This window comes from Phalacrocorax carbo, chromosome 4 (assembly GCF_963921805.1).
Source record: "Phalacrocorax carbo chromosome 4, bPhaCar2.1, whole genome shotgun sequence".
Lineage (NCBI taxonomy): Eukaryota > Metazoa > Chordata > Aves > Suliformes > Phalacrocoracidae > Phalacrocorax > Phalacrocorax carbo.
The window spans coordinates 57,741,045-57,767,755 of record NC_087516.1 but is presented as its reverse complement, the minus strand read 5'-3'; the positions used below and the strand labels follow the sequence as shown (position 1 = coordinate 57,767,755).

At 41.2% G+C, this 26,711-nt stretch overlaps 1 protein-coding gene across 1 annotated transcript in view; it reads left to right on the top strand.

The window, feature by feature from the left end:
• Positions 1–813: 813 nt before the first annotated feature.
• Positions 814–26,711, top strand: part of DKK2 (dickkopf WNT signaling pathway inhibitor 2) — a 47,112-nt gene continuing 21,214 nt past the window's right edge. Inside the window, exon 1 of the mRNA XM_064450068.1 lies at positions 814–1,589. Within this exon, the coding sequence (XP_064306138.1) occupies positions 1,332–1,589 (258 nt within the window). The 5' untranslated portion in view covers positions 814–1,331. The remainder of the gene's footprint in view (positions 1,590–26,711) is intronic.

The window sequence follows — 26,711 nt, the reverse complement described above, 5'->3', positions numbered from 1 at the left end:
TCTCAGGTTGTCAGTGGCACAGAGAAATGTCACTTTTAGGAATGGTGCAGCACACCATTACTGGCTGAACATGCTCTTTACCTAGGCAGTGGGCTTTGGAGGCTCAGGCATGAAATTCAGCAGCCCCGTACTTCCACAGCACTGCAGGACTAATATGCTTTGTGCTTCTGAGCATTTCAGGGAGCTGGAGCACCTCAGCACATGCTTCAGCTCAGCAGTGGGCTTCAGGGAGCCTGTGTGGAAAGCCTGCCAGCACCCGACCCCTTTGGCGAGACCTAATCTCCACCTCCGGGCATGACACCGGAGGGGCAGTGAGGTGCAGCCGAGAGTGCGGCATGTGTGGCTGGGGCTGTGCGTGGCCACATGCCCCCAGCCGATCCTGGCTGGAGAGAGGGGCTCCCCACCAGGCTGGGGAGAGAGCAGCTTCTGGATAGGTGGGAGCTTGGGTGAGGATGGAGGCGGTGAGAGTCGTGGCATGGCATGTCCCTCCACTGGGCTGGAGACAGGGGAAGGGACACCCGCTGCCAGCAGCTGTAAAAATCAGGTGGGACAGCGAGAGGCTGCTGGAGACCCCCGACTGTGAGGTGGAGCAGTGGAGGAAGGCCACCAGGAGGTCTGACCCTCTGCCCACGTCCAGTGCTCCTGCTGCGGGTCGGTGCTAGCCCAGAGCCCCTCACCCCGCACCAGCCAGGCTAGAGGAGGAGGAGGAGGAGGAGGAGGAGGAGACCGAGTGCTTTCACTCCTGCTGGCTGCAGAGGCTGAGGCGAAAGACAGAAAAAGGAGGAGGGGAATAAAAAGCTAAGAGAGGGGGGGAGAGAGAGAGTGAAAGAAAACTAAGCCCAGCTTTTGCCGGTGCTGCTTGGATTGGATCTGGTTTGAGTTTCCTCTCTGCTGGCTTGTGCAGCAGGAGAGGAGGAGTGGGGGAAGTAACTCACTCTTCCTCTGAAGCTTAAGCAAATGTGCTGGTGACTGCACTGGTGGGGAGCTGCCCTGGGTGCAGTTGCCTCGCAGCTTATTGCTCTCAGTTGTTAAAGAATTGCCTGGACTTCTTGAGGACCTGGAGGAAAAAGCCATCACTTCACAGACCCGATAGTTGCTCAGTGCCTATAGACTTGATACATTTTTTACCTAGGGGAGGATTCTTTTTTTTCATTATTTTTCTCCCCTGTCTCAGAACAGCAGTTCCTTGAGTGTGTGGCATTGAAATCCATTGCTTTTTTAACAACTTTGGGAGATATTTTAAAAACTTTTTTTCCTCTCTTTTGTTTTCATTGCCTTAAAAAAAAAAAAAAAAAGAAACAAAAAAGATAGTTCTTTTGGGGGGAGGGGAGATGATCGTGCTGATGTGGAATAAGTGCTCCTGCTGTCTCCTCTTACTAGCCGCGGTCCTGATCGTGGAGAGCTCCCAGCTAGACAGCTCCAGCTCCAAGGTGAACTCCATCAAGTCCACCCTGATGGGGGAGGCTCCAACTCAGGCAACCAACAGATCTGCAGGCATCCACCAGGGACTGACGCTTGCTAGCAGTAAGAAGGGCAAAATGCTAGAGCAGATGGGAAAACCTCCCAAGCACTATCACCGGCAAGGAGAGGTAGGACATTGCTTCATTGCTCGAGTGTCTGTCTGTCTGTGTGCTATATGCAGAAAACTGCTAGTCCTCCCCTTGCATTGTTTTCAAAGCTTTACTGTGTTGAATGAATTAATTTACTTCATCTGGGTTGTCTGGGACAATTTCATCTTATAATTTGCGTTAAGAACTGTGCAAGTGGGAGTTGGAAGGTTTTAAACCTTTCGTTTTTCTCGGTAGGATTAATAACTGATGGAAGAAAGAGTAATCTAAAAAATATCATCTCCAGCATTTCTTAGTTTGACTCCTTCAAAAAGCTGCTAGGAGTAAAGGAAGAAATTTCTTGTTAAGTCTGAGACACTAAATGAACTAAATGAAGTCAAAACTGTGTTTACAGCAGTGAAACAAACTTGGTTTTAAAAATCACACCTAGCAAATTGATCTCTGATGTCTTCCTCCATGGTGAGAATAAAAGAGCATGTTGTCACAGTGGTATAGTTTAAGGCACATTTATTTGCTTAATATGACAGAAAATATATTTTAGGTATCTTGTCCGGAACACGCTACAGTGGTTGTGGAAGTTTTGTTTGGTTATGTCCAGTTGAGATATGCAGGGAGTAACAGCCCTGAATATGAAGTTTGAGTGTAAGGAAGAAAGAAAAGGTTAAAAAATTTATGAAAAAGAGTCCTCAACTTGCTTATGCAGTCTTCTTTCCTCTCTACCCTGCTTGGAAACTGGGAAGTCTGATAGAAAATTATCTTCATTCAACTGTCTTTGTGGTAAACTATAAAGCGGCATTTTAAGCCATCAGTCCTCTGCTTCCCTGTCAAGTCTCAGCTTGGATGGTATGAATGTTGCGCATTGTGGTGTTGAAGGAGGTAGACTTCTTCAGAAAATATAGATTTCATACTATTGGGTATTACTAGTACCTCCAAATACAGCTGCTTTTCATAAGCAACAGTGTAGCAGCAAGGGAGCTGCCAACATTCAGCACTAAAAAGGCAAAATACTCAATGCCTGAAGGGTCTGTATCTTGCCTACATTTTCCTTAAAGCAGCAAAGAAGCTGCAAATTCAAGCAATCCACCCAATTTGCTAAAGTGTTTCACATCAGTTTCCTAATAATTGAATGTTATCATTTGGTTTTGTGTGCAGGCATAACAACAGTGGTGGTAGGTTTGGTTTTTGCGTGTGAGAAATTTGTTTTTAAACTCCTCCAAGATTTATTTCCCTAGCCACTCAATTGTTTTATAATTTACCCAGAATTTGGTCGCCTCTCCTTACCTCTGAGCAAAGTTTGGTAACAGATGCTGTGCTGAAGTTTCATATTACTAAAGTACTGTGCTCTTTCCTAGCGCACATTGTAATAATTATTATGTTAAATCACCTTGAGGAAATACAGGAGTGTGATACACTTTCTTATATGTTCTCCTTAGGTTTTCTTTTGTTTTTGGTGTATTCACAAAAGGTCATTATATAGGACATATTTTCCCACTGAGTGTTATCTCAGTCTCATGAGTTTTAGCGTGGGTATTTGTGGGGCTGCGTTCTACAGCCCCAAACATGATATATAATTTTTGCCTTTTTGGCAATTCTTGCCACCTTTCCCTGTGTACAACATCCTTAGCACTTCAATGTGTATTCAGCGCAGTGCTGAGAATGATTGATTATAATGCACCCAATTCCTGGAGAAAAAGTTGCACTGCCCACTGCTTGCATTTGCAAGATTTGCCCCTTACTTGCCAACCTGGATTGGTTGCTGGGGACTTCTAGTTACTGGCACGAACTCACAAGGTACACTTCAAGTCAGAGACAACACTTTAAGTGTCTGCAATGGTAGAAGAGGTGGCATGCACGTTAAGATGTCCTCTTTGTAGCACAAGCAAAGAACCCAGGAGAATCAGTGGCTTTGGCTGCCAGGGAGCAAAGTCTGACCTCCCGTCACGGGCTGTCCGTGCTGATTTCACCCTGTCTCTCTGGGACTCTGTCCCTGGCTCCTGCGTGGTCTCACGCCAATGTAGTCCGTGAAAATGACTCAGATTTTCTATCAATAATTGTAGATGTTACTTTCAGCCATCTGCCCGAAGGAAAACAATTAACACACAATTGCAGTAAAAAGAAGAAAAGAAAAAAAAAAAGTAGTTACTTTTTGTAATAAAGCTTTATCTTTGCTGATACTTCCAGTTGCAGGGTTGGTAAGCCGCTGCGTGTTTGAGCAGTGGTGTCATACATCTCAACCAATTGAGAGATGACATTTTCATAATTTTTTTTAAAGTACTCTTACTAGGTTAGTACTTGATTTGTTTAGATTATGGGACTTTGTGCTGAAAATTTGCATGTCATTTGCTGACAGAACAGGCCTATGCTCTTCTTTCAAAAACAATTTGTGGAATTTATAATGTGTCAAAAGTAGCAGTACCTTTTATGTCTTGGTAACATTAAATGCTGAGTTGAGTGTCTTGCTTAAAACTAGGAAATAGTTTTAAAGGAAGTGCAGCTTAAAGAAAACTAATAAAACTTTACTGTTGCGGTTGTGACAGGTCCGAGCTGTGCATTCAACTCTCTGCAGATACACATAGTGGAAATCGGAGAACTCTTCCCAAAACTGATGAAAGGACCATCAGCCAGCAACCTATTTACTTATTCAGCTTGGTAGACTAATGCACTTTCAGAATGTTTCTTTGCTATGTTAATGTAACATTTTCAGTTATGTTAATTCTCAGTGCTAGGAGCAACTTGGGAGCCTTTAATCAGCAATAAATCAACGGATACAATAGTTCATGGCTTATCTGGAGTGTTGATGTATTTCAGCTGGTAGTTACAGTGCTTCTGCCCAGAAAGGGAAGATCCCGCACTCCTTTGTCAGGCAAAGTTCCAATTCAAATTAATGAAAATACTCACATGAGCAAAGCAAGCTGATCCGGCTTGCTGGAGGGACTGGCGGGGCAAATGTAGATTTTAGTAAGACTTACATTTTTATGTCTTTCTGAGGAATATTATTTATTTTCTGTTCTTATTCCCTTTACTGCCTTGGATCAGGAGAGAATGAGAAGCACTGACGTGCTAAATTGGTGAGATTTCACTGTCTTCACTGCTCCTCACTGTCGCTCCTGTTTTCCCCTTTCTGCAAACTGTTAATGTTTTCCCAATTTCACAGAGAATCGGAAAGTATCTACAGCATTTGCACAAGGGAAAAATACGCTCAGAAATAGGACCATACAGTGCACGTTAGACTATGTTACTTTTTGTGGAGTCAGTACTATATACGGTCTGCCATCAATTTCCTTTCAAAACTTCATTTAGAGAAATGGCTTCTAGGAACAGCTAACACCTCAGTGCCGTAGCCTCTCTATGTTCTAGACAATTCTCTAAATAAATACAATACAGTGAATAGAGCCATAAATTAAAAAGGCCAGACTAGCAATGATAGTAGTTTTTTGCATGGTAGAATTTTTCTGCACGTTAGATACCGCTTCCACTGTGCGAGCACTCTCGCTCAGCTATAGGGATGCAACTTGAAAGGGAAAATCCCATGTATTATAGCTGTGATTGAAAGGTGTAGCTGTTCTATAGATTCCTGGATGATGGCTCTGTAGCCTTTTTAATTCACTTCACCATCTTTTTGACTTCTTGCCTCTAGGTTATAGTACCCTGTCTCCTCACAGGTTTGTCCCTTCTGTCAGTGCTGGGGCTTCCAGTCCTTTGCACTCAACTGCCTTTATTGATCTGGTAGGCTGAGACCTACCAAACTTTATTTCCAGCTGTTTTCCTTCTTTATACAGCTCTATTATCTTCTGCCCTTTCCAAGTCCTGGCCAAAAGCCATTCTTTCAGCTCTTTTCACCAGCAAGTCGTGTCTCTCATTCCCTTTGCTGCTGCGTAGCTGGTTGGGTTTGTGCTTCCCACTGGGACTATCCCTCCCGCTTCTCCCACGTGCATGACAGGAGCAGCAGCAGCGAAGGGAAGAACTAGGATGGCCAAGAGGGGGGACCGGCACAACTGTGGGGCTGAATAAGAGATAATGAAGTCTGGAAAAAGGGAGAGAGGAGTCAGTGAAAGGCTGGGAAAAGTTTTAACACTTCAGAGGCACAATAGACCAATATCAGTTAAGTCTTTTTATTCCAAATGCACTTGGTTTAATTTAAAAAATTTATATATTTTTTTTAAACTCCATCACAGCTTGAGCTAAGAGGCTTGAGACCACAGAAGCCAAAACAAAAAGGCATTAATCCAAATGACTAAGTTGACACTGATCTCATACCTATCAGCGCATGGACATACATGTGTTTCTTGAACAGGACATAGTTACCCACAAGGACTTGATAGAAAATGCTTGGATAATGCTTTGTAGCAAGTAAAACAGCATGAGATGTAGTAATTGACTGCAGTGCCCTGAGAATGTTACAAAAAAATGTACCAAAGACACCAAAAATGTAACCACAATATCTTGAATAGCTAGCAACCAAGACAGTATAAATTATTTCTGCATGGGATTAAAAATAAATTAATTACAATACCTAGAAATTACATCCAGCAACAGCTTCTTCTTCTTCTTTTTTTTTAATCTAAAAAAAAAAAACCCAAACAAAAAAACCAAAACAGAGTTGCTAAATCTGCAGAGGTCACCAGAGAAATGTATTCTTTGCTTTTGCTGTTTGCTCTTAGGAATCTGGGAGACATACTGATTTACTGGCAGCAGTCTTGCTAAATAGCCGAGTGGCTTGTCTCTTGATTGCAAAAATGGGATGCAGAGTATTATCTCCTTCCTTGGTCATGCTTGGTGTCCCCTTCAATTTGTTTTTATAATTTGACTTCTTAATAAGGAGCAAAAGCTCCTACAGAGTGACTTCACTACAACTATTTCCTATTAATTTTGCAACAATGCCTAGAAAACTTCCAGGACTCTGATGTGTTATCAAGTGTGCAAATACTTAGGAAGAGTTAGTTGCTGTCTGGAAAGTCTGTCAGAGTCTAAGGACAACAGAAAAGATGATGAAGGATGATTACATTTTTGCCCTCAGAAAAATGAGTCTGATTAACTCATTATGTTTGATTAACTGATGCTTTGCAGATGCAAATATAGCACAAGCTTAATTTTTATTTTAATTATCTCAACGCCGGATGTATCTTGCAAGCACTTCATATCTCATTGTTTGTCAGTTGAGCCTTTGGTCCTTTTACAGTTGTACTTACAAACGCCTCACCCTGGAAATGTCATTTAGGAGGAATTTAACTCTGCAGAGGAGGAGTCCCATGAAGCTCCTACTTCTGTTTGGTTTTTGAGTATTGCTTTGCTCTTCAGGTTTTGTGTATCTGAGAATTTTTTAAAGTATATACAAAAAAGTTTTATAGATACATAAAAATGTTGATTTGGAGGACATCTTCAAAGCAGAGACCTTCCCTTCCTGCTTGGGCCTGCAGAATTCCCTGCCAAGCTCATGCTACCCACACACGCAGACATGTGGCTGGCAAGAGTCAGGGTGCGACGGGCCAGACTTGGAGCTGGCAGCCCCCGCTTGGCCCATCGCTGGCATGTGGCTTGACACCGTGTCCCGCCACGGGCTGGGAAGATTTGTGGCCTTATTGGCACTGCAGTCATTAGACACTTATGATAGATTTGAGGAGATGAAGTTTGTATGACACTACAGAATTGGGGAGGAAAACCAGAAGCCGCCTCTCTGCTTCTCCTGCATTGGTAAAACTCCAAGTGTATTTTTTAGAGAATTGAGGATAATTCTTTGGAAATCCTTGTCTTTCAGCACTATGTTCTAGGCTGTGTTACTTAAAAATTAATTTTGCAAGCAAAAATCTTTATTTTCATTAGAGAACATGAACGTTCATCTCTTCTTTTTTGATCAAGTATAGGATGTGCAATGACCATATGTGTCCCCAAACCGTCACTTTTCTTCAGTATAATTTTTTCCTTTTTCATTGAAGGACAGATTTATTTTCATGGAAAACTTCACTAACACAAAGCTATTTTCGAATTGCAGTGAAATGTGAAAAAAGGTGAATTTGTGGTACTTCCAAGCTCCTTGCAGAATCATTTCCTCTAGAATGAGCTACAGAAAGTAGCGTTAGAGAGAGAGATGCATAAAAGGATGCATATCGTCATACTAAATAACCAAAGCACAGCAGTTTTCAAAAAAAATTATGAGTTTTGTTCATCTTAGTTGCAGTTTTCCTGGGATCGGCCCTAAGTCCATCTATGATTTATACATTTGTGTACACACAAACAGAACTGCAGTTATGAAAATGAACGGGGCTCACTCATTTAGCAGCTATTTTGTTCTTACCAAAGGACAATGCTACAAAAAAGAAAAAAAAGTTTAAGAGTAGTTGGTTTTTTTATCTCCCTCAAAGCGCATAAGCACACAGTTTAGCCCCTTGGGACTTTCTTAAAGCTAAGCTTTGATATGATTGAATTTTCATATGCACAGTAATGAATCTTGGAGACATGCATGTTGCACATATGTAGTGCAAATGGCACTGGTTTAGCATTTTTAGCAGCAAGCGAAGGTGGACTGTTCTGCACATGCTCGGGAACGAGGTGTTGCTTCACTCTGCAAGCCCTCTGTCTCATTCTCTATGCATCATGTAAGTGTGAACCAGGCTGTGCACGCTTTTAAAAGCATATTTATCGGTCCAGTGAATGAGGGGACAGGGTTCAGTTCTATGCGTTTTGGCAGCTTGCATCGAGTGAAGCAGTGACTTGCTGTCAGCGTGATCCCTTTCCTGCAAGTCTGAAATGCCTAAAGCAGAGAACTCTTAAAAGGAATTGCAAACAGAATATGTTTATGTTGCAGCAGGAAACTTTTATTCTTGGAATCTCATTCTTAACTAGAACAGCATCATGGAAAGTAATGCATCTGATGGGGGAGAAGCTCTTTTCTTTTCTTTTGCACAGAGCAGGGCAGTTTCCAGAATTGTGTCTTGTGCTATGTGTTCCTACAGAAAATGGTGCACCTCTTCTTGACAGCCTGAAAATACCCTAAAGCTGGACGTTTTGTTATAAAACAAGGTCTCTGAAAGCAGGGGAGAGAACTGTATGTAAAACCACTAAGCAAAATGCTAAGCCTAATTAATCTACTTGGAATTAACTTAGTTCAATTCATTTTCAGAAGTATCAGAAAGATTTGGACTGTGTCAAAAAAAACCCAACAAGGTACTGACAGATGTGTTACCATCTTATATTCAACCTTTTTGCCTTCATATGACTTTCTCCTCTCCTTATAGTATTTTGGTTTTTTCTTTTTTAACAGCAAAACTCTAATGTTACATGAAGCACAGCCACAGTACTCTGGATGGCCAGTGTCAAGTGTTCACATCAACTCAAAAGAAGCCATAGAAACCTAGGTCCTGTGTTTAACTGGGGCTTGCGTCCCATTTCAAATAAACTTTGGTTGTTTTCTGAAGTCACTATCGAAAATCGATTTTGGGCTTCCCAATGCTGTAGATTCTAAGGAAGAATCCACCTGCCACCTGTTCATATGGCTAGGTTTACAGGGGTGCCTGAGTGCTTTCCCTGATTTTCTTACTGTGGGTGTGTTCATGTGGAGAATTACACAGAGGTGCTTTGGCTTATATGGCCTCTGTTCAAGGTGAGTTTTTACAGAGCATGGGTTTGAAAGGAGAAAAACCTCTGTCCAACAGGATATAGAGCTGCAAGCAGGCAATGGTGTTAGGGAACCTTGGGCTTGGCAGACAATTTGTCTTCACAGTGTGTCTTCAGTAGCAGCTGAGTGAAAAATGGCCAAATAAAGCTTCTGTTGGCCTGACCTGGAAGGGCTAGTACAGACTGCAGAGCTGGCTGTATTTCTTTGCTTCTTCTTTTGGCTTGAAAATGAGGGAGTAGATTTTGCCGCCCATCCAATTCACTGTGAATTTCCTGGGAGACTCAGGATCCTATTTTCTATCTTAAAAAAGAAAAGTGTGTGTTTCTGTCTATCTGGCGGGGCATTAGGTTGTCAGGACACAGAGACTGAGCTGTGTCTCCTACGTCTCCTCTTTGGTAGGAGGAGAACTGGGTGGATACCTAGTTCCTTTTTTAAACAGCATCTCCCCTGTCATTCTTCAGGTGGGAGGGAAGGAGAGAGCAGATGTCAAATGGCCATTTCCTCTCTTAGAGATAGCAGGCCGATGGCATTCCTTACCAAAGAAAGAGTTATGAATTGTGATTAGATAGTTAACATATAGCTTTCACAGAGAGAGAGACCATATGGTAAGTAGCAGGAAGGGATAATAATAGTGGAAGAAGTGGATGGGAAGAAAAAGCTGGCCCCTAGGTCTGTGTTTGCATCAGGGGACAGGGTGACCATTTGGTAGGCTAGAGAAGGTGACATGGCTGGTGTGTTATCTGATGATAAATTAATGTGTGTTTACGGAGATAAAGAGCCTTGCACCATTAGTCTTCCCTCTGTAAGAGGATTATCTCATTAACTCCATGGGATGATGGGAACCTCTGAGTAAATGTGAAGACTGTTTCACGTATTTAGCACAGCCTGAAAATTTTACCAGACTTGTTATTCTTAAATTTCAGTTTGTTGTCCACTCAGGTAGTAATAAGGATACCATCTGACCCATGTAACCAACCATATGCCATGTGTGAGCTGAACGCTGCGGAGCTGCCCAGAGAGACTGGAAGTTGTTCTTCCTGACCCTTTCCGTTCCTGTAACTACCAACAACGTTAAATTTGCAATGTATATTATTCGTAACCAAGTACTTCAACCAGCTCCTGTGGTGGGGAGAGAGAATGGGTGTGGGTCAGAACTGAAGAATGGAAATCCTGGCAGCTGTGGGAAAAACAGGAACCCAGGAGGTTGCCATTCTCCCTCCACACCTTCTCCAGGGTGGAGGCAAGTGTTGATGCTGCCTCATATGTTGTCTTAGGGGTAATGAGGAAAACTGCCTATCAAAAGTTAGGCTTAAAATTCTTCTTTATATTTTGGTGGAGGGGCTAAACTGTAAGCTGCATAAAATGTTTTTGTAATTGTTTGAATAAATACAGGGTTTTTAAAATGCTCTTCTGGAATGCTTGTAAACTTCTGTGCTTCGTTTTGTCCCTGTTGCTATCTTCCAGACATCCCACTCCTCGCCAAGGAAATGGCTTTTTAACAAGAAGAATCCTCTGGAAATTACTTTCTGAGGGGGTCTTTGCCACAGCAGCTGCAACAAATTGCAACTGCACTTCAGTCCCTATTGTTTTTATTGCTAAAAGGATAAATGACCAAGTGAATACTTTTATTATATCTTTGCGACAATTTATTAACTATCAAATTGTAGAGTGTGGTGTTGTCTAACCAGAAGATTAAGGGTTTTTCTGTGCAGGAAAATTTCTCTCAGACTTTGTACTAGTGCTTAAGCTGAAACGGGCTGGGAAAGTCTTTCTGATCCCAAACTGTCCTGTGGTTAGGCCGACTTAGGGTTTTCCTTCCACTGAGACCTCGGCGCCAGGGCCAGGGCCCGGGCCCGGCCAGTGATGTCAGCGCAAGCAGAGCATAAGCCACACGAGGCAGCCGAAAAGAGAAGTCATGGCACTGCAGTCTAATGCGTGCTGATCCGCTCCCTGCTTTGTAAACAAGACTCTGGGGGACATTTTCTGAGCAAGTTGTTTTTGAGTACAGCATAGCTTTAGCATCGCTCAGATTACGCTAATTGAGAAGCATTTTTGGCATGATTTTCCAAATAAGCAACGCGGAGTCCAGGGAGGTCCAGGAAGGATGGAGCAAAATCTTGGGATGGTACAGGCTGCTTCCTTATGTCTTTGAGCAGGGTTTGCCAGCTGGAAAGGTGTCGCAGGTCTGCTTGCTTTCCTCTCAGCCTTTCTGCTTCCACTTTGAGGCCAGTAGGGAGGATAAGGAAGACTCTGTCCCTTCATTTCTCTGGAGAAGTGACTAGAAAGGGAAAGAAGATGCATCTTTTATTACATGGGAAATCGGAGGTTCTAAGTTTTTGTATTGCACAAATACATAAAATGCGCTGGGTAGTGCAAAATTTTCTAAGGATTTCAGATGTAGGAACTCAGTCTTTCCTAGCTTATGTGTTTGTCTATATGCATAAGAAAACCTTGGTTTATTATCTAAAGAAAAGTGGCAGGCAAAGTTAAAATATAAATTCATAAGTATTATTATTGTTATTATTAAAGATGCAAGAGATTTTTTTTCCTCTTTGGATTTCACTGGAAGTGTAGAAGAAACAACCGGCTTGACTGCTGAAAGGGGGAGAGAGTTGTCAGGTGGTTGGAAGAATGAGTTTAAAAGTAAAAGGTTCATGTATAGCTTTTCCTTGCTTGCTTTCCTGATTTGCCAAACTGGGTAGCACATACATGGCCCTGTGCTTGACAGGGATTTTGGATGGCTTCATTAAAAAACATTTGTAAAATATTTAAGCCCCTTCACACGTGGAGATGCCTGATAAGCAGACGACGTTCATTTAAAATGCAAGTGGGGATTTCTGTTATTGGTGCCCTTCAAAGAACTGAGGTTATGGAGGGTTCAAATATGAGAGAACAAAACTAGAGATACCTCTCCATCCCTGGGAAAGCATTTTTCTAATGAGCCTTCCCCTGGCATGCTGATCTTACTGTCACTGCTGTAGGTTTGGAATTTGGATTTGGTTTTGTTCATCCCAGTCACAAGGATGGTTCATTTTCTTAAACTCTGTCCTCTTAAGTTATCAGTGAAGGATAGATAAGAGAGCCTTTATTACAGGCACACATGTGCACCGCAGGTGTGAAGGGAACTCTTAAACTGTTTATGAGCACACAAAGCCCCACGAACAAAGAGGGCAGAAAAGAATGTTGTCATTTTAAGGAAAAATATGTTTTAAGGCCCTGTTAAAAATAAAGCCAAAAAGGAATAGCAAATGGACTGCAGATTGTCTGTGTAACAGGGATTAGCACTGCAAAAATCTTTCATTTTTCTGAATGGGCATGTACCACAGACAGGCCTGGCTAGCTGAGATACCATTTGACACTGGAGGGAGTATCCACCTTCAGGCTCTTGTCTCAGTGAGTTACCCACAAAAAGTCCCCCTCCAATAGGAAAAAACAGATGGAGAGCAGGATAACACTGTCTTAACTCTGCTTTAAAGGTTTTAGATGAGCAGAAGCCAGTGTATATGTTGTACAAACAGGTATGATAGCAGCGTATGAGTTCCAGGTTTGGGGTGCAGTTGTCACTCCTGAATTTGATGGGACTGAAGCCTATTTTATAGCTAAAGGGTCAGAATGGAAGAGTCAAGGATGGGGAAAATGAGGCAAAACCTGTTGTTTTCTGTAACAGTCACGTGATGATATCTTCACTTGCTCAGGAACAGCTCTCAGGTCCACCAAGGGGAATGTCCGTAATGGTGGTGACAGTTCAGTACCAAAGAAGTGATGTAACTCACTCCCCTCCAGCACTGTTTCCCAGCAGAAGCACAAAAAGAATGTGGCCACAGACACAAGCTCACACTGCCCAGAAATGCCACACTTTGGCTCCTTCCTCTGCAAAACATGGTATCTCATTGCCCGTCTTATCCAAGAGGTGCAACATGCTTCTGTGCAGAAAACCACCTCAAAGGTTAGGTCCTGTTTATAGATAGGACAAATGTGAAAGGCATTTATGTACCTAACCCCCGAATGTCTTCTGTAGGAATTAGGTTCTGCATGCCTTTAGGGAGCGGGGTCGTGGCCTTTTCCACGCAGGAGAGAAATTCAGCTTAGAGGAAAGTATCTGGCTGAGGCTTCTTTGCTGCAAACGTACTCAGCGAGAAGGAGCTCTCTTGTCTTTTACCACCTCTGTAAGACAGTCAGAATATGGCCATCAGAATATTTTTTTACAATTATTATTACAGAAAAATATAAATCAGAATAATTCACATTGTCCCCTCAACGATGAAATAATTATGTGAAAGATAGCTGATGGATCTGTATCTAATGTACCCGACACAGTTCCTCTGGTCCTTCTGTATGATTTTTGTCTCCATCAGAGGAACCCTTTTCTTAAAGCAGTGTAATTTCTTATCGGTGTAAAACTGGACAGGGATGCAGAGATGTTGCAAGCAGAGCTGTAACGTTTCTCTTTAATGAGCTTCTTCCTGACCCACCCTATGTAAAGCAGTTGACACATCATGTGTTGTGCAGCTGCGACGGCTACCCTGGCACATGTATCTGACACATGAACATATTGACTTCGGCCTTTTGGAAGCACCAGACCCATGCTGTTCTCCAGAGATGTGTCTAAGTCATTTCGCAGATACCGTGGATATAGTGGTGGTAGGAGCAAAAGCTGAAGTGGAATTCACTAATTCAGATTTAGCTGATTCTGTGAAAACAGATTGCACAACAGAGACTGACACTCAGTTTCTGGATTTGATTTCCTCTCTTTCTCTGGTTTGACCTCCAGTGCTCCTTCTGGCTGTTGGTCAGTATTCAGGTCTCAAGTTGTGGAGGTTGGGGTGTGTGTGGTTTTTTTGGGTTTTGGGGGGGTTGTGTTTTTTGTGTTGGTTTTTTTTTTTTTTTAAATGCAAGATTTTTGCAGTGTAGCACTTTAAATTTGAGTTTTACCCATTGACTGAAGGGCAGGCCAGTTTCTGTGGGATACCAGTTGGAGGGCTTGAAGGCCTGCATTGGTAGCACAGGGCTGAATTTCAGCCAGAGTGATCCATGCTGCTGAAATAGCAGGAGCAGACAAGACCCGCCATGAGCATGGTTCGTGCGCTTTCAGTAGTACAACATGTGTCTGTTACCACAGGATGAGGAGATCTGCTGCTCTTGGTGCTGTTGAGTTCACTGGAAGCCTTTGTGCTTGTATGCTTTGACCACTTAATAGTAAAATTTCACACTGCTTTTATTTTTGATCCCCCTCTGTCCTAAATGACCCTATTGGCAGGAAATTAACTTAAACAGTAGCTACTAGAAGACATTTTGTGAACACTTGCTTCTGCTAAAGTTTATTTTCACAGTATGTTTCACCTGAATATTTTCCAGAACAAAAAACCTCAGATGCTCTCCTGTCCTGATAACATGTGCGAGGCTGAGGCTTCCTTCTTCCTTCCAGCCTGGCTCACAAAATGCTCACTTAATACTTAGCCTTAATTGTATTTGTAAAGATAATATTAAGGTTAATGTTTCAAAACAGCACTCTCTTACAAGACTAATGACAGGTCAAAATCAAACGACAGCATTTCTGGCAAGTAATTTACCACTGCTTTTCAAGTACTTGTACAAGTGGAGCTATAGCTCAAGCACAAAGACTTTAAAGAAACTGAATTGCCAAGGGATAACCATTTCATAACTTATTCTAATAAATAATAGCTGATCCGTAGACAGGAAAAAATAATCAGGACTAAACTGCCAGCTTTCATAACGCAGGGAGGCTGTAAACAAAGTTTCATACAAATGTTTTAGAGACTGAAGTTTTTCACCTTATGGTAAATTGTCTGGAAAACAGAGGATTAGTGAGGCACAGAAATTTGTAATGAAATTTATTCAGAACAGTAAAAACAAACGGACCACAAAGAGTTGCAGTAAATGTCAGCATACTGAGCATCTGAGAAAGAAAACCCACAGGTAAAATTCCATTTCTATAGGTATAAAGCAATGTACATCGCATAATGTGATGGCAGTTAGGCACATAGAGTGATAACCTCTAAATGAGAGTCACTTAAACTATCAGTTAATCGTGAAGCAGCAGCAGAGAAAAAAGCTAAATATTAAAAAAAAAAAAAAAAAAAAGCCAAGCAGAATATCAGGACCTGGGAAGAAAACAGGGCATTTTTACACTACTACTAAGTTCATGGTGCTGAATAACTATTAAAAAGATATAGAAGCAATCAGGATTAGATGGGAGAGGAGGACAGCAGGGATGATCAGAGTAGTAAGACTGCTTTAACAAAGAAGAAATTAAATAGGACACAATGCACTGGTTTGGAAGAGAGATGCCCATGGAAGAACAGGACAGAGAGATATAAAATAATGAAGGGTGAGAAAAAGGTGAGTGGGGAGCGATCACTCAGTATTTGCTGTAGAAGAAGAGCCAGGAGCAGACAGTATGAAATTATCAGACAGCCAGGAACTGTTTTTTCATTTTGCAGTGCTAGGTACTAAACACAGTGGTAAAGCTTCCAGCTTCAGATGTGTCTAAGCTGCCATTGGCTGAAGCTGGGAGAATGTATCTGGGAGAAATCCTTCTCTACTTGCCTATTTTCTTACTCCTTGGAGTATTTGCAACTAGTAGGACACTGGCCTGACCATTTTGCTCTGATACATTATAGCAAATTTTATGTACTTATGTAGTTTATCAATAATTTATTATTTTATCAACATAATAAATCGATATCAGTTTATATTTTATCAGTATCATAAATAATCCAGCTTGTTACCTCAATGTATCAGGAAGCTTGAGCATGTGGTTCAAGGTAAACATTTGTGTTGTCTTGTTTACCTCAGTTAGGATGTGAATATATAAATATTATTCAGGCAAATATTTAAATACTTTGCTGGACTCAATCTTTGGGTCTGTGATAGAGGGCACTGATTTTCATATCCTCTCCAGTGCCCTTCAAAATCAGTGTGAACACTACCACAAACTTCAGCGTGGGTTTGTTATCCAGAGAGGCTTCTGGACTACGTGTTAAATATTCCAAAGAGATTGCTGTGGCAAATGGAAAACATGACTATAATGAAAAGGAAATGGAAAAATGGAGACATAGACAAAGAGGCTTAGGACAGATTTACAAAGTATGTAGCACGCACAAGTCGGGGGAGACATTTCAAAGAATTTTGCTACCATTTAGTCTGCTACAGAAGTAAATACTTCCACAAAAGGGTCAGATTTTAAAGTCATTCATCACTCAGAATGGAGGGGTTTGGTTTTGGGGGCTCTTTTTGCTTTCTTGTGTTACTTCCTCAAGTTCTTTTGTGCTCACGAGTAAATTCTTCCCTCCCAAATTATCATTATACATAGGGCTGAATATCTTCATACTTTATAGAAACTTCATAAATACATCATGTAATCTTTTTAGTGAGCTTCTATGGTAAATTCTGTATAAGTCAGTGAATTGACTTAAATTTGCCTTCAGGATCCACCTTTTTTTTTTCCTGCTCCGATCTCTCAGCCCTCCTGTATACACAGTTATCTTTGAAGGCAGAGTTCACCATAGACAAGGTCAGCAAACTTAGACCCAGCAGCAGAGAAGCGTCACTTCCTCACGAGCTCATGGCAGAAGCAGCAAATAGTTCCTCCTGCCTCTTGGTAAAGTGTTTTCTAAAACAAGGAAAATATGCAACTCAGAATATACTCTGTATTTCAGTGACGTGCAAATTATATTTATCACGTCGGCTGTTAGAACGACCTTACAGCTTTCTGAAAAGTCTAACAATTCCAAAGTTGCTACAGTTTTGATGGAAACTGCTGTCACACCAGGGAAGTGCAGGGTTGGTTGGCTCCATCTACAAATAGATACAGACTGCTGAGGTGAAAGAGCAACTCAGGATTACAGTCTCTCTATTCAACCAGAGATTTTAGGGATCCTCTATAAAAGTCATGGTGTTACAAGTGCTGGGGGGCTGACCTTCCCCACTTTCACCAGATCTCCCTCCGCATCAGGTAGAAGTGGGAATTTGCACAGCCTAAAAATATGGTGCTCCCTCTGCTGCTCCCCCTAGCTGCAGTCTCAGTTACCAACTCTGATTTAGTGAATATTGTTAGTATTAAAAAAATATTTTAAAACCCTCCTTTGATTCACTGGTAAGTGGAAGCCTATCATTTTTAGCCTAATGTTTGGTCTACTTAGTCATCAGTTATACTAAACTTTTATAGCATTGATTCAAAAAATTTGTCATTTTATGCCATCTGGATTTCCCCGTTATGTGGAAATGCTCCTCTCTGAAACAACTGTATGATATTTTAAGGAACTCAAAACACTTGGAAGATGATAACTCAAATCCAAACATTTGCACAGTGAGTAGTAGAGTATTTTCAGAGAAGAAAGGCATAGATGAAATTAATACACCTCATGAAGTTTAATAAGAAGTACACAGGTTGAAAATGATACCGTGTAAATCAATATTCCCTTAAATGGTAGTTTTTCTAAACCTGCCTTAGAAATATTTGTTTTTAAAAGTGCATACCTAACATATTTTCTACTTTTGGAACTCCATATTTTGACAACATATTCAGGTTCCAGGATTCCTGGAAACATCAGAACTTAGTGAGTGCTTTTAGCCCTTAAGAGGAAACAGAAAAAAAATGTAATGGAAACTGCAAGATTTCACTGGGACTGCTCTATTTTCCCATAAAAATTCTTGGAATAAAAGGTTGCTTTTTTCTTTTTAATCCTTCAATGAAAAAAAATGTGCTGTATTCACAATTTGTACAGATTCTGAGCAGAAGAGTATCACAATTTATTGCCGATAGAAAAAGTATTTGCTTTGGGAACCTGCATTTGCTCTTGAATCAGTATTCATTTTCCATTCTCCTCAGCTTTCATGCTCACTCATCCATCTCTTTGTGATATTATATTGTTCAGTTTAGTAAACTCTTGAGTGTAAAGAAATCTAAGTTCCCAGGACTCTGAATTAGACTGGAACTCAATTCATCTAACAGACTTTTCAAACTGGGGCTGTAATTCCCAGTTCATTTAGATACCTAACGATCATTTAACCTCCCGTCTGTACTTGTACTTGCTGACTCGTCGCTTTTTAGGCAGTAGAAGTCAGTCAACCTTCAGATCAGAAGCATGTAGTGCCCCTCCAGCAGACAAACATTTTCCACCAACATTTTGAAGATAATAAAAATATAAATAAATAAATCCCAAGGTTGAAAAGAGCCTATTCACCAAACATTGGTAAAGTAATTCCACAGAAAAAATAAATGTTCAGCAAAGTGATCTTTCATTTGAAAATTGGATCCAGATTTTACAAACTGAGAAGGGTGAGCAACCACGTCAATTGCAGGGCCGTGCGGTTTGTCTACAAAGTGTGTTGCCACAAGGTACTAATGTGCTGCTTATGGAGAAGTGCAGTCTGGGCAAAAAGTAAACCGTCTGTTTATCAGCAAACTGTTGAAGTCACGGCACCACGAGCTATCCCTTGTGGAATATACCAAATTCATATATATGTGCCATCTCCCAGCTAGTTCAGAATGATACAATTCAGGACAGATTCATCTGGCAACACATAAATTTAAAATGAACCTTTCTGTTCTTTGAAGAAAGATGGTAAAATCATTATGTCTGGAAGGCAACAAAAATAGAGCATAAAATGAGACTTTCGGGAAAATCAGGCGTTCATTTCCCTGTTTATCTTTTGTTCTAACATGGCTATTCCTTGGTTAAATTAATCATTGTTGCTTTTATATTCTCCTTTCACAAGGGAAAGAATTTGCTTCTCCTATGGAGCTAAGTTTAGTAGTAGTAGTAATATATTATCCAAGCACGGAGGAAAAGAAAGTAGTGTAGGGACTTAATGGCCAGTTATCCTATTAAAATGCAGTGTTATAACTCTGCTGCCTCTTCAAGCAGCCAGGCATATTTGAAATCAAAGGGCTTTTTCTGAAAAGAAAAATCACTCTAAGCTATTATAATTGAAAACCTCATTCTTCCCCAATTGCACTGATTTTGTTCCACTTCTGTGAGTCCTCTGAATTGAAAGGAAATTTCAGCAATAAAATACTTGTAAGTTTGTGAGATTTGTAAGAGCTAAATCCAAAATCTTTGTGCTTCAGGCTAAGGTGAATTTGTGCTGCTATCATTGTACCAAGTGATCAGTCAGGTTGTAGAAAAAGATTTTCAGAAGGTAACTAAAACATTCCTACCTTTAAAATCTTTTCAGGATTTTAGTCACGGACATAATTTTAGGGGTGGTATCATAAGGAGAATGTCGCTGGCTTTCTCACTGTAATAGCATGTGGCGGGTTGACCATGGCTGGACACCAGGTGCCCACCAAAGCCACTCTATCACTCCCCTCCTCAGCTGGGCAGGGGAGGGAAAATATAATGAAAGGCTCATGGGTAGAGATAAGGACAGGGAGATCACTCAGCAATTACCATCACGGGCAAAACAGATTCGACTTGGGGAAATTAGCTTAATTTTATTACCAGTCAAAATCAGAGTAGGGTAATGAGAAATAAAACCAAATCTCAAAACACCTTCCCCCCACCCCTCCCTTCTTCTCAGGCTCAACTTTGCTCCCAATTTTTTCTACCTCCTCCCTCCAGGCAGTGCAGGGGGACAGGGAGTGGGGGTTGCAGTCAGTTCATCACACATTGTCTCTGCAACTCCTTCCTCCTCAGGGGGAGAACTCCTCACACTCTTCCCCTGCTCCAGTGTGGGGTCCATCCCAAGGAGACAGTCCTCCACAAACTTCTCCAACATGAGTCTTTCCCACAGGCTGCAGTTCTTCACGAACTGCTCCAGTGTGGGTCCCTTCCCCAGGGCTCAGTCCTTCAGGAACAGGCTGCTCCAGTGTGGGTCCCCTGCACGGTCACAACTCCTGCCAGCAAACCTGCTCCAGTGTGGTCCCCACGGGTCCACAGGTCCTGCCAGGATCCTGCACCAGCATGGGCTTCCCATGGGGTCACAGCCTTCTTTGGGCACATCCACCTGCTCTGGCGTGGGATCCTCCACGGGCTGCAGGTGGATATCTGCTCCGCTGTTAACCTCTACAGACTGCAGCGGGACAGCCTGCCTCACCATAGTCTTTACGACAGGCTGCAGGGCAATCTCTGCTCTGATGTCTGGAGCATCTCTTTCCCCTTTTACTGACCTTGGTGTCTGCAGAGTTGTCTCTCTCACATATTCTCACTCCTCTCTCCAGCTGCAGTGGCCATTGCACAGGGTTTTTTTTCCCTTCTTAAATGTTATCCCAGAGGCACTCCCACCGCTCCTGATGGCTTTGGCCTTGGACAGCGGTGGGTCTGTCTTGGAGCCGGCTGGCACTGGCTCTGTTGGACATAGGGGAAGCTTCTAGCAGCTTCCCTCAGAAGCCACCCCTGTAGCCTCCCAGCTACCAAAACCTGGCCACGCGAAACCAATACATAGTGTATTCTAATTTGGACCTGTATATTAGTTTTTACACTATATCTGACTTATATCTGCACAAATATGCATATATATATGCACTAAGACTATGGTATATAGATTAAGCAGGAAAGTTATAATTTATTTTCTGTTTTTTGCTAATACTCTGATGTTATTAGAACTGCTTTTGCAATCTCTAGTACCAGGAGAAGGAAAATATCATAAAAGAACTTTTCCTTAAGAAATTTCGGTAAAGATCCAGAGCCTTCAGTCCTTGTTAGGGGAAAAACCTAGAAATTAGGTCTCTTCAAAACTAAATTGTTCACTATTCTAATTTTCATTATTCAGTCTTATTCAGTGCTCAAAACATAGCAAATTTCCTTTTCTAAATATCTTTTGAAGATAAGTTTGAAGTTTGGAATTAAAGTAAAATTATTGTGAAAGCGGTTTCTTTGAAAATGGCGTAATGCACTTACACATGTATTATTTTCCAGTGTTTAAATCTGGTCAATTCACAAACAGGATAAGGATGATTTTATCTGTTGGAGATGAAACCTTTCCTGGGATCAGGCTGTGCACTTTTTCTGGTTCACTCAACAAAATTCTTTTGGTCAAGAATTTTGCTGGTGATGCACATGCTAGAAGAGATTTCAGTTACTTTAGCTGGATTAATAGGAGTTAATCAGCTAACCTGATTTCAGGTGGAAAGACTAGTTAAGACTAAGAGGTTTTGTAGTACAAAAGCCAGTGTTCCTCATTTTAAAAAAATCTGTGGCAACAGTTGTGGTTTTCATCTTGGAAAAATTTTGTTGTTAGTATGATGCCAAGAAGAAAGAACAATATTTGCCATTCTCTTTCCCCTAATACTTTTGGCTTGCCATCTCTCTCAGTTTTGTGGGCTGGGCTTGCTTCTGTAAGGTGGAGTTCCTTCTGGACTATCTTCAAAGCAGTGGGCACCTTTCAATTTTCTTTTGTCGTAGCCGTAGGGCTTCAAGTGTAGGGACACTTACATGGGACCTGTTGGAGAACACGGCATTCTCTGTGCTTTAAGACTTTGAGGAAAACTGTAAGCAGTAAAAGAATTTTCTGAGAACTGTGGAATCAGAATATGATTTCTGTAGAATTGCAGCTCCTCCTGTTTTAGAGGGAAGCTAATACAGGTGAGACTGAAGATGGCTATAATATATACAGTCTGCCCCAAAGCCTGTTGAAGTTAGCCTAGTGTTAACTGATTTGAACTTGCAGGGATCACTTTGACTTTGACTAAGGTCTCCCAAAAGAAATAACCACAGTAATAATAAATGTAACATCGCCCTCATATAGCTATGCAAGCAACCTGGAGTGTGAAGTAGTATCTACCTACTTGGTGCAACCTGACGTATTCCTGTGGAAATCAGTGGGAGATTGTCGGTTTCTACCAACAGAAATCTGGCCCTGCAAATAACTTTATCTTCTTTTAATTCCTATCCTTCTTGAACTAGAATGCCACAAAACAAACTGAATTAACTGTTTTCTTGCGTAAGTGCGCATCTTGGCATATCTGACACAGAACAGTAGTTAGGGATATCAGCCAGCCTTCGATGTCTGGTTTTGTAAAATTTTGTGTCAGTTGAAATTGGCACGCATATGCCTGTTATCTTTGTCCTACTCCTTGGCTTTGGAGCGAAGTTTTAAAACACGGCAATGATGCTTGTTTTCTTGTATAGGACTGTTAGCTGGTGGTGTTTCTGTTTCACATTCATCATGAGAATGCATTGGGAAATACAGTTGTCGGTTATTTAGAATTCTTTCTAAACAACTTCCTGCTTGGTAAGGTAAGGATGGGATGATAAAGCAAGGAAATGTCCATTCGACATGCAGTGTTACTGACGGGGTAAAACTATTTGTGTGGTGTGACATTAGTAGATTTTCAAACTACATCAAGGAGATAGTCATCAACACTGCTGTTCTTTAGCGGTGCTGAGAAAAGAATAAGTAAGTGTAAAGGAACTGCTTTTTAGTGTTCTTCTAGGAGAATTTAAATCCCATCTTTTCCAACAATGTCAATGCGGCTACATTTGAACGCTAAACCAGAAAGGTTTATAGTGCATATGGTACCTATTTGCATTTTTTAAATGTCTAATTTCTGCTGTGGAAATGGAAGCCAGCTTGAGTTATTTATTGTGGGATGCAGAAGGAAATCATGACCCTTTGCAGGGACACGTTAGAATCCCTGCACCATTCAGCCAGTTTTCTCCTGTCACACCTACTTAAATTTTCAGAAAGACGCTTTAATGTATTGAGTGTGCTCTGGATCATACTAGTTCCTGAGCGCTTATGACAGCTTTCAGAGATTGCTGGTGGCTCCCAGTAGATTGTAATTCTAGAAACAGGAGCCTGATGCTAAGCATCACCACCTGTTCTCCATTATTTTTCTTCAGAAGAAAACAATGCAAGGATAAGATTACATACTAATGGAACCCATTTTCACTAAATAGGTACATTTGGTCACATGTAATTTGGTGGCCCATAAAAGAAAAAGAGAAAATAGTAAGCTGTTTTCAAAAGGGAGAAGCAAATAAAACTTAAATGAAGAGTTTCCTAACTACGTTAACTAAACCCAATTGTTACATGGCAGCTATACGAATATGCAGGATGTAAGTACATACAGATCCCTTGTTGGAATAGCTGTGTTTTCAATTTGATTTGTTGACATATCCTAAAAGACTTTGGACCTCGTTCAGTTCTTTGTAAATCCACTACAGAGCTAGATTTGAACCCTTCTGGCATTTACACTGGAATTCCTATTTCTATTTTGCTTAGAACAATGCAGGTCTTGTCAGTAACTGAGGTTCCTCTGCTGCCTCTCAGTAGAAAAAAAAAATATATATAACATTGTTAGAGCAATACTTGCAAATGATGTGGTTGCTTGTTATATTCTGTTATCATTTGCCATATGCCAGCATGGCCGCATGTTGTATCTCTGCTATACAGTCATGTGACATACATCTAGGTAAGTGAAGGAATTTTAAAGATGAAATAATCAATGCATCTCTATGTATGTTTAAGCATGTCTGTGTGGTGTAGGTAAGTGATACATTTCTCAAGCATGAAAGCGTACGTATGTCTCCTCTTGAAATCCTGAACACAGTAGATTCCATATAAAGTCCGTGATAGCCTGGCTCATGGTAGTCCCTAGACGTGGTGGTGGATGCAGACCAGTCTGTAAATGGTACCCACACCTGCTTCTTCGCACTTTTTGTTGAGTTTTTTTCCCTTGCCGATATGTTATTTCCAAGGCTACTATAAAAAAGTACGTGGTTTTTGTTTAAAAAAAATTTTTCCTGCTTGTGCTGCTTCGTGATTCTCCTCCGAGGGTCCACATCAGACTGTTGGTAGCCTTTTAGTAGTACTGGTTCTTGCAAACTCTTTGGTAAAAAGTGGTGGGTTTTTTTTTTTAAATGGTGTTTGTTTTCTGAAGTGTGTTTGTTCCTGAATTTTGAAAATAAGATTCAGCAGTGAATTGAAAGGCAGCAAAGGAAGAGTGTCTGTACTTCACCCATAGCTGTGCACTTCTGGGGAAATGAGGTGTTACTAGCAGTGTTTGCTGCATGCATGCTCAGGAAGTATCACCTGCCAGTGCAAGCCCCATGCCTGTGGCCCTCCGCCCTGGCACCCTGCTCTGCAGCAGCTCCAGAGCTCCCTTAGGGGCAGCACCCTGCTGGGGGACAAGGGTAGGTCTAACTCCTTCCAAACTATGGCAAAAGTTCTACCAGTCTCTTTAGACCCTGTTTTTTTGGACAAAACTTAGCTAGAATCTGGAAAACTAAAAGGTTTGTAGTCCAGACTTCCTGTGTGATCCGTGGGAGCAACACCATGCACTGTCGGCTAACTGACAGTAGATGGTAGAGATCCACCACCCTTCTCAGCTGGCACTTGACTGCAAACATGCTTGGCTCTTCTATTCCACCACAAGCAGCCTGATATTCAAACGAGGGACCTCCTGTATCCCCTTATTTAGCGCATAACCTTCAATCGGTAATCCCATCAGAATGGATGGTTCATGCATGTACTGGACACTTTGTAGGTACTTAGCTCTTTTTCTAGAGTAAGTTTCGTGGCTGAATGGAGCAGCCTAAATGTAAGCACTGCCTAGCCATAATTACAAATGGAGAAAGTCTTAGGATCAAAAGGTAATCTGTTTTATTCTCTCAGATGTGTTTGTTCTGTAATATTGAACTGGAGTCTTAACTCTGAAATTGGAACAAGTTTTGCTCAGAAGAAGCAGAAAAAGTAGATTTACGGACTGCTTTACAACTCCTTTTTCTGAATGCAGTAAGGGTTTTTAAAGTATTTTTAGATTTGCAAATGTGTTTAATGACTTAAATATTTATAGTCTTGGCTAGTCTACAGAAGCGGATTATTTAAGCTTTGAAAGAGTTTCATTTCAGATGCACAAAATGGATTTTTGAGGACATAGTCAGACCATGACATTACTCTCTGCATAGGTGAGTGGATGTGGTGTTTCAGAAAAATTGACACACACAGTCTTAGCTTTTCTGTGAATAAACCAGACCACTTGTATGCCTCGTTTCAAGAGTTTGTCCAAGTTGCTTTAAAATAACTTAAAGTGAATGCCTCCAACTAACATGTAATTTACATTGCATAATATTCTTATGCTGTCATGTATGGATGACCTGCTCTTCAAATCTTTACTCGTGTGCTAAGTCTTTAATGAGTAAATCCATTGTGAAGCCCAGCGAAAACATAGGATTATATATCACAGCGAGGACTACTCACATTAGGGGGAGATTGCTAGATCATGCCTTTTCAGCCTTTTGATTTCCTAAGTAAATTTAAACCTTTGGTCTGATTTTGGCTGAGAAAGCCCCTTTGTTGGCCAGCCACAAATTTCCATTCATTTGCATCAGGTTTTTTGTTTCTCACAGAGCAGATAACAGCACCGCTGGATTGAACATCTAAAAGACAGTACTATGGCAGAGAGGGAGCCTACACCCGAGCAACTGAGCGCTCTACAAATAGCTTTGCTGTTATTCATGTAGCTTGCTAATGAAAACAATGATCCGGGAGAGTCGTGAACAGAGTTCTGCCTAATGGAGCCTCATTAAAACAACAGTTTGCTGCTTTTCTTTTGAACTTTTCAAAAGTCTTTCTTCAGTTACACTTGATAGGAATGATAAGGGTACTACTGCACGTTCCTCAGCAACTCTGTAACACCCAGGCAGTTTTCTACCCAGATGTGTGTTTGTGTTTATTTACATGAAAGGCAGGCCTAAGAGAGACTCTCATTTCCAAACCAGATGTACTTTGACTTGAAGACTTTAAGATAATTAACTTGAAATTTTTGGTATATACTAACCAACTGTGGCATAGCCATGAGTAAAAAGAAGCTGACACTGAAAAGAAACAAGGGAAGAAGGTCAGCAAAGTTTTGTATAAATAGCTGGAAGAGGTACTGGGGAGGATCCAGGCATTTGTATTTTGCTCCTAGCCTGCAGTCCCTGCTGGCCATCACTCTACAAACAGCTGGGTTTTCTTGGTGTGACAGATTGTTGCACGGCTGTTAATGCTGATATTTGTCAGTGCCTTTGATTTCCTTTCATGGAGATTTGTAATGAGGGCTTAAAAATACAGGAGAGAAATAGTGTAGTCAATGATTGCATAGGTGTGTGCAGACAGACTTTGTGTTCTGTTTAAAGAAAAATGGGCTAGGTGCATTAGCATGTGCTGCTGCTTTTATTTCCCCAGGTGTCATGATCAAGCATGGTAAATCTTGTTAATACAAGATGAGGAAAAATGCAAAAGGATTTGGAGAGGGATGTTTTGGAGCAGAGTGTTTATGTTCTCTCAGAATGTACTAGAAAAATGTCAAAATAGCAACGTAGTTGTATTTGCATGTTCAAGTAATATTCTAAAGTATACAGAGGCCTAACTGATGAGCAGTACTGACATGATATGGCTTACTGAGGGACTTCTCTCGGTATCTACACTGATATCAGTGTTCCCAATGCTCTTTTATGCATTCAGCCTGTAGGCTTCAGCATGATTGTATTGGTTGAATTGAGCAAAAAAATAATCTTCTATTATATAAACCTGGATAAAGGTTCTTAAACTAGATGAAATCTTTGTGACTACACTATGTG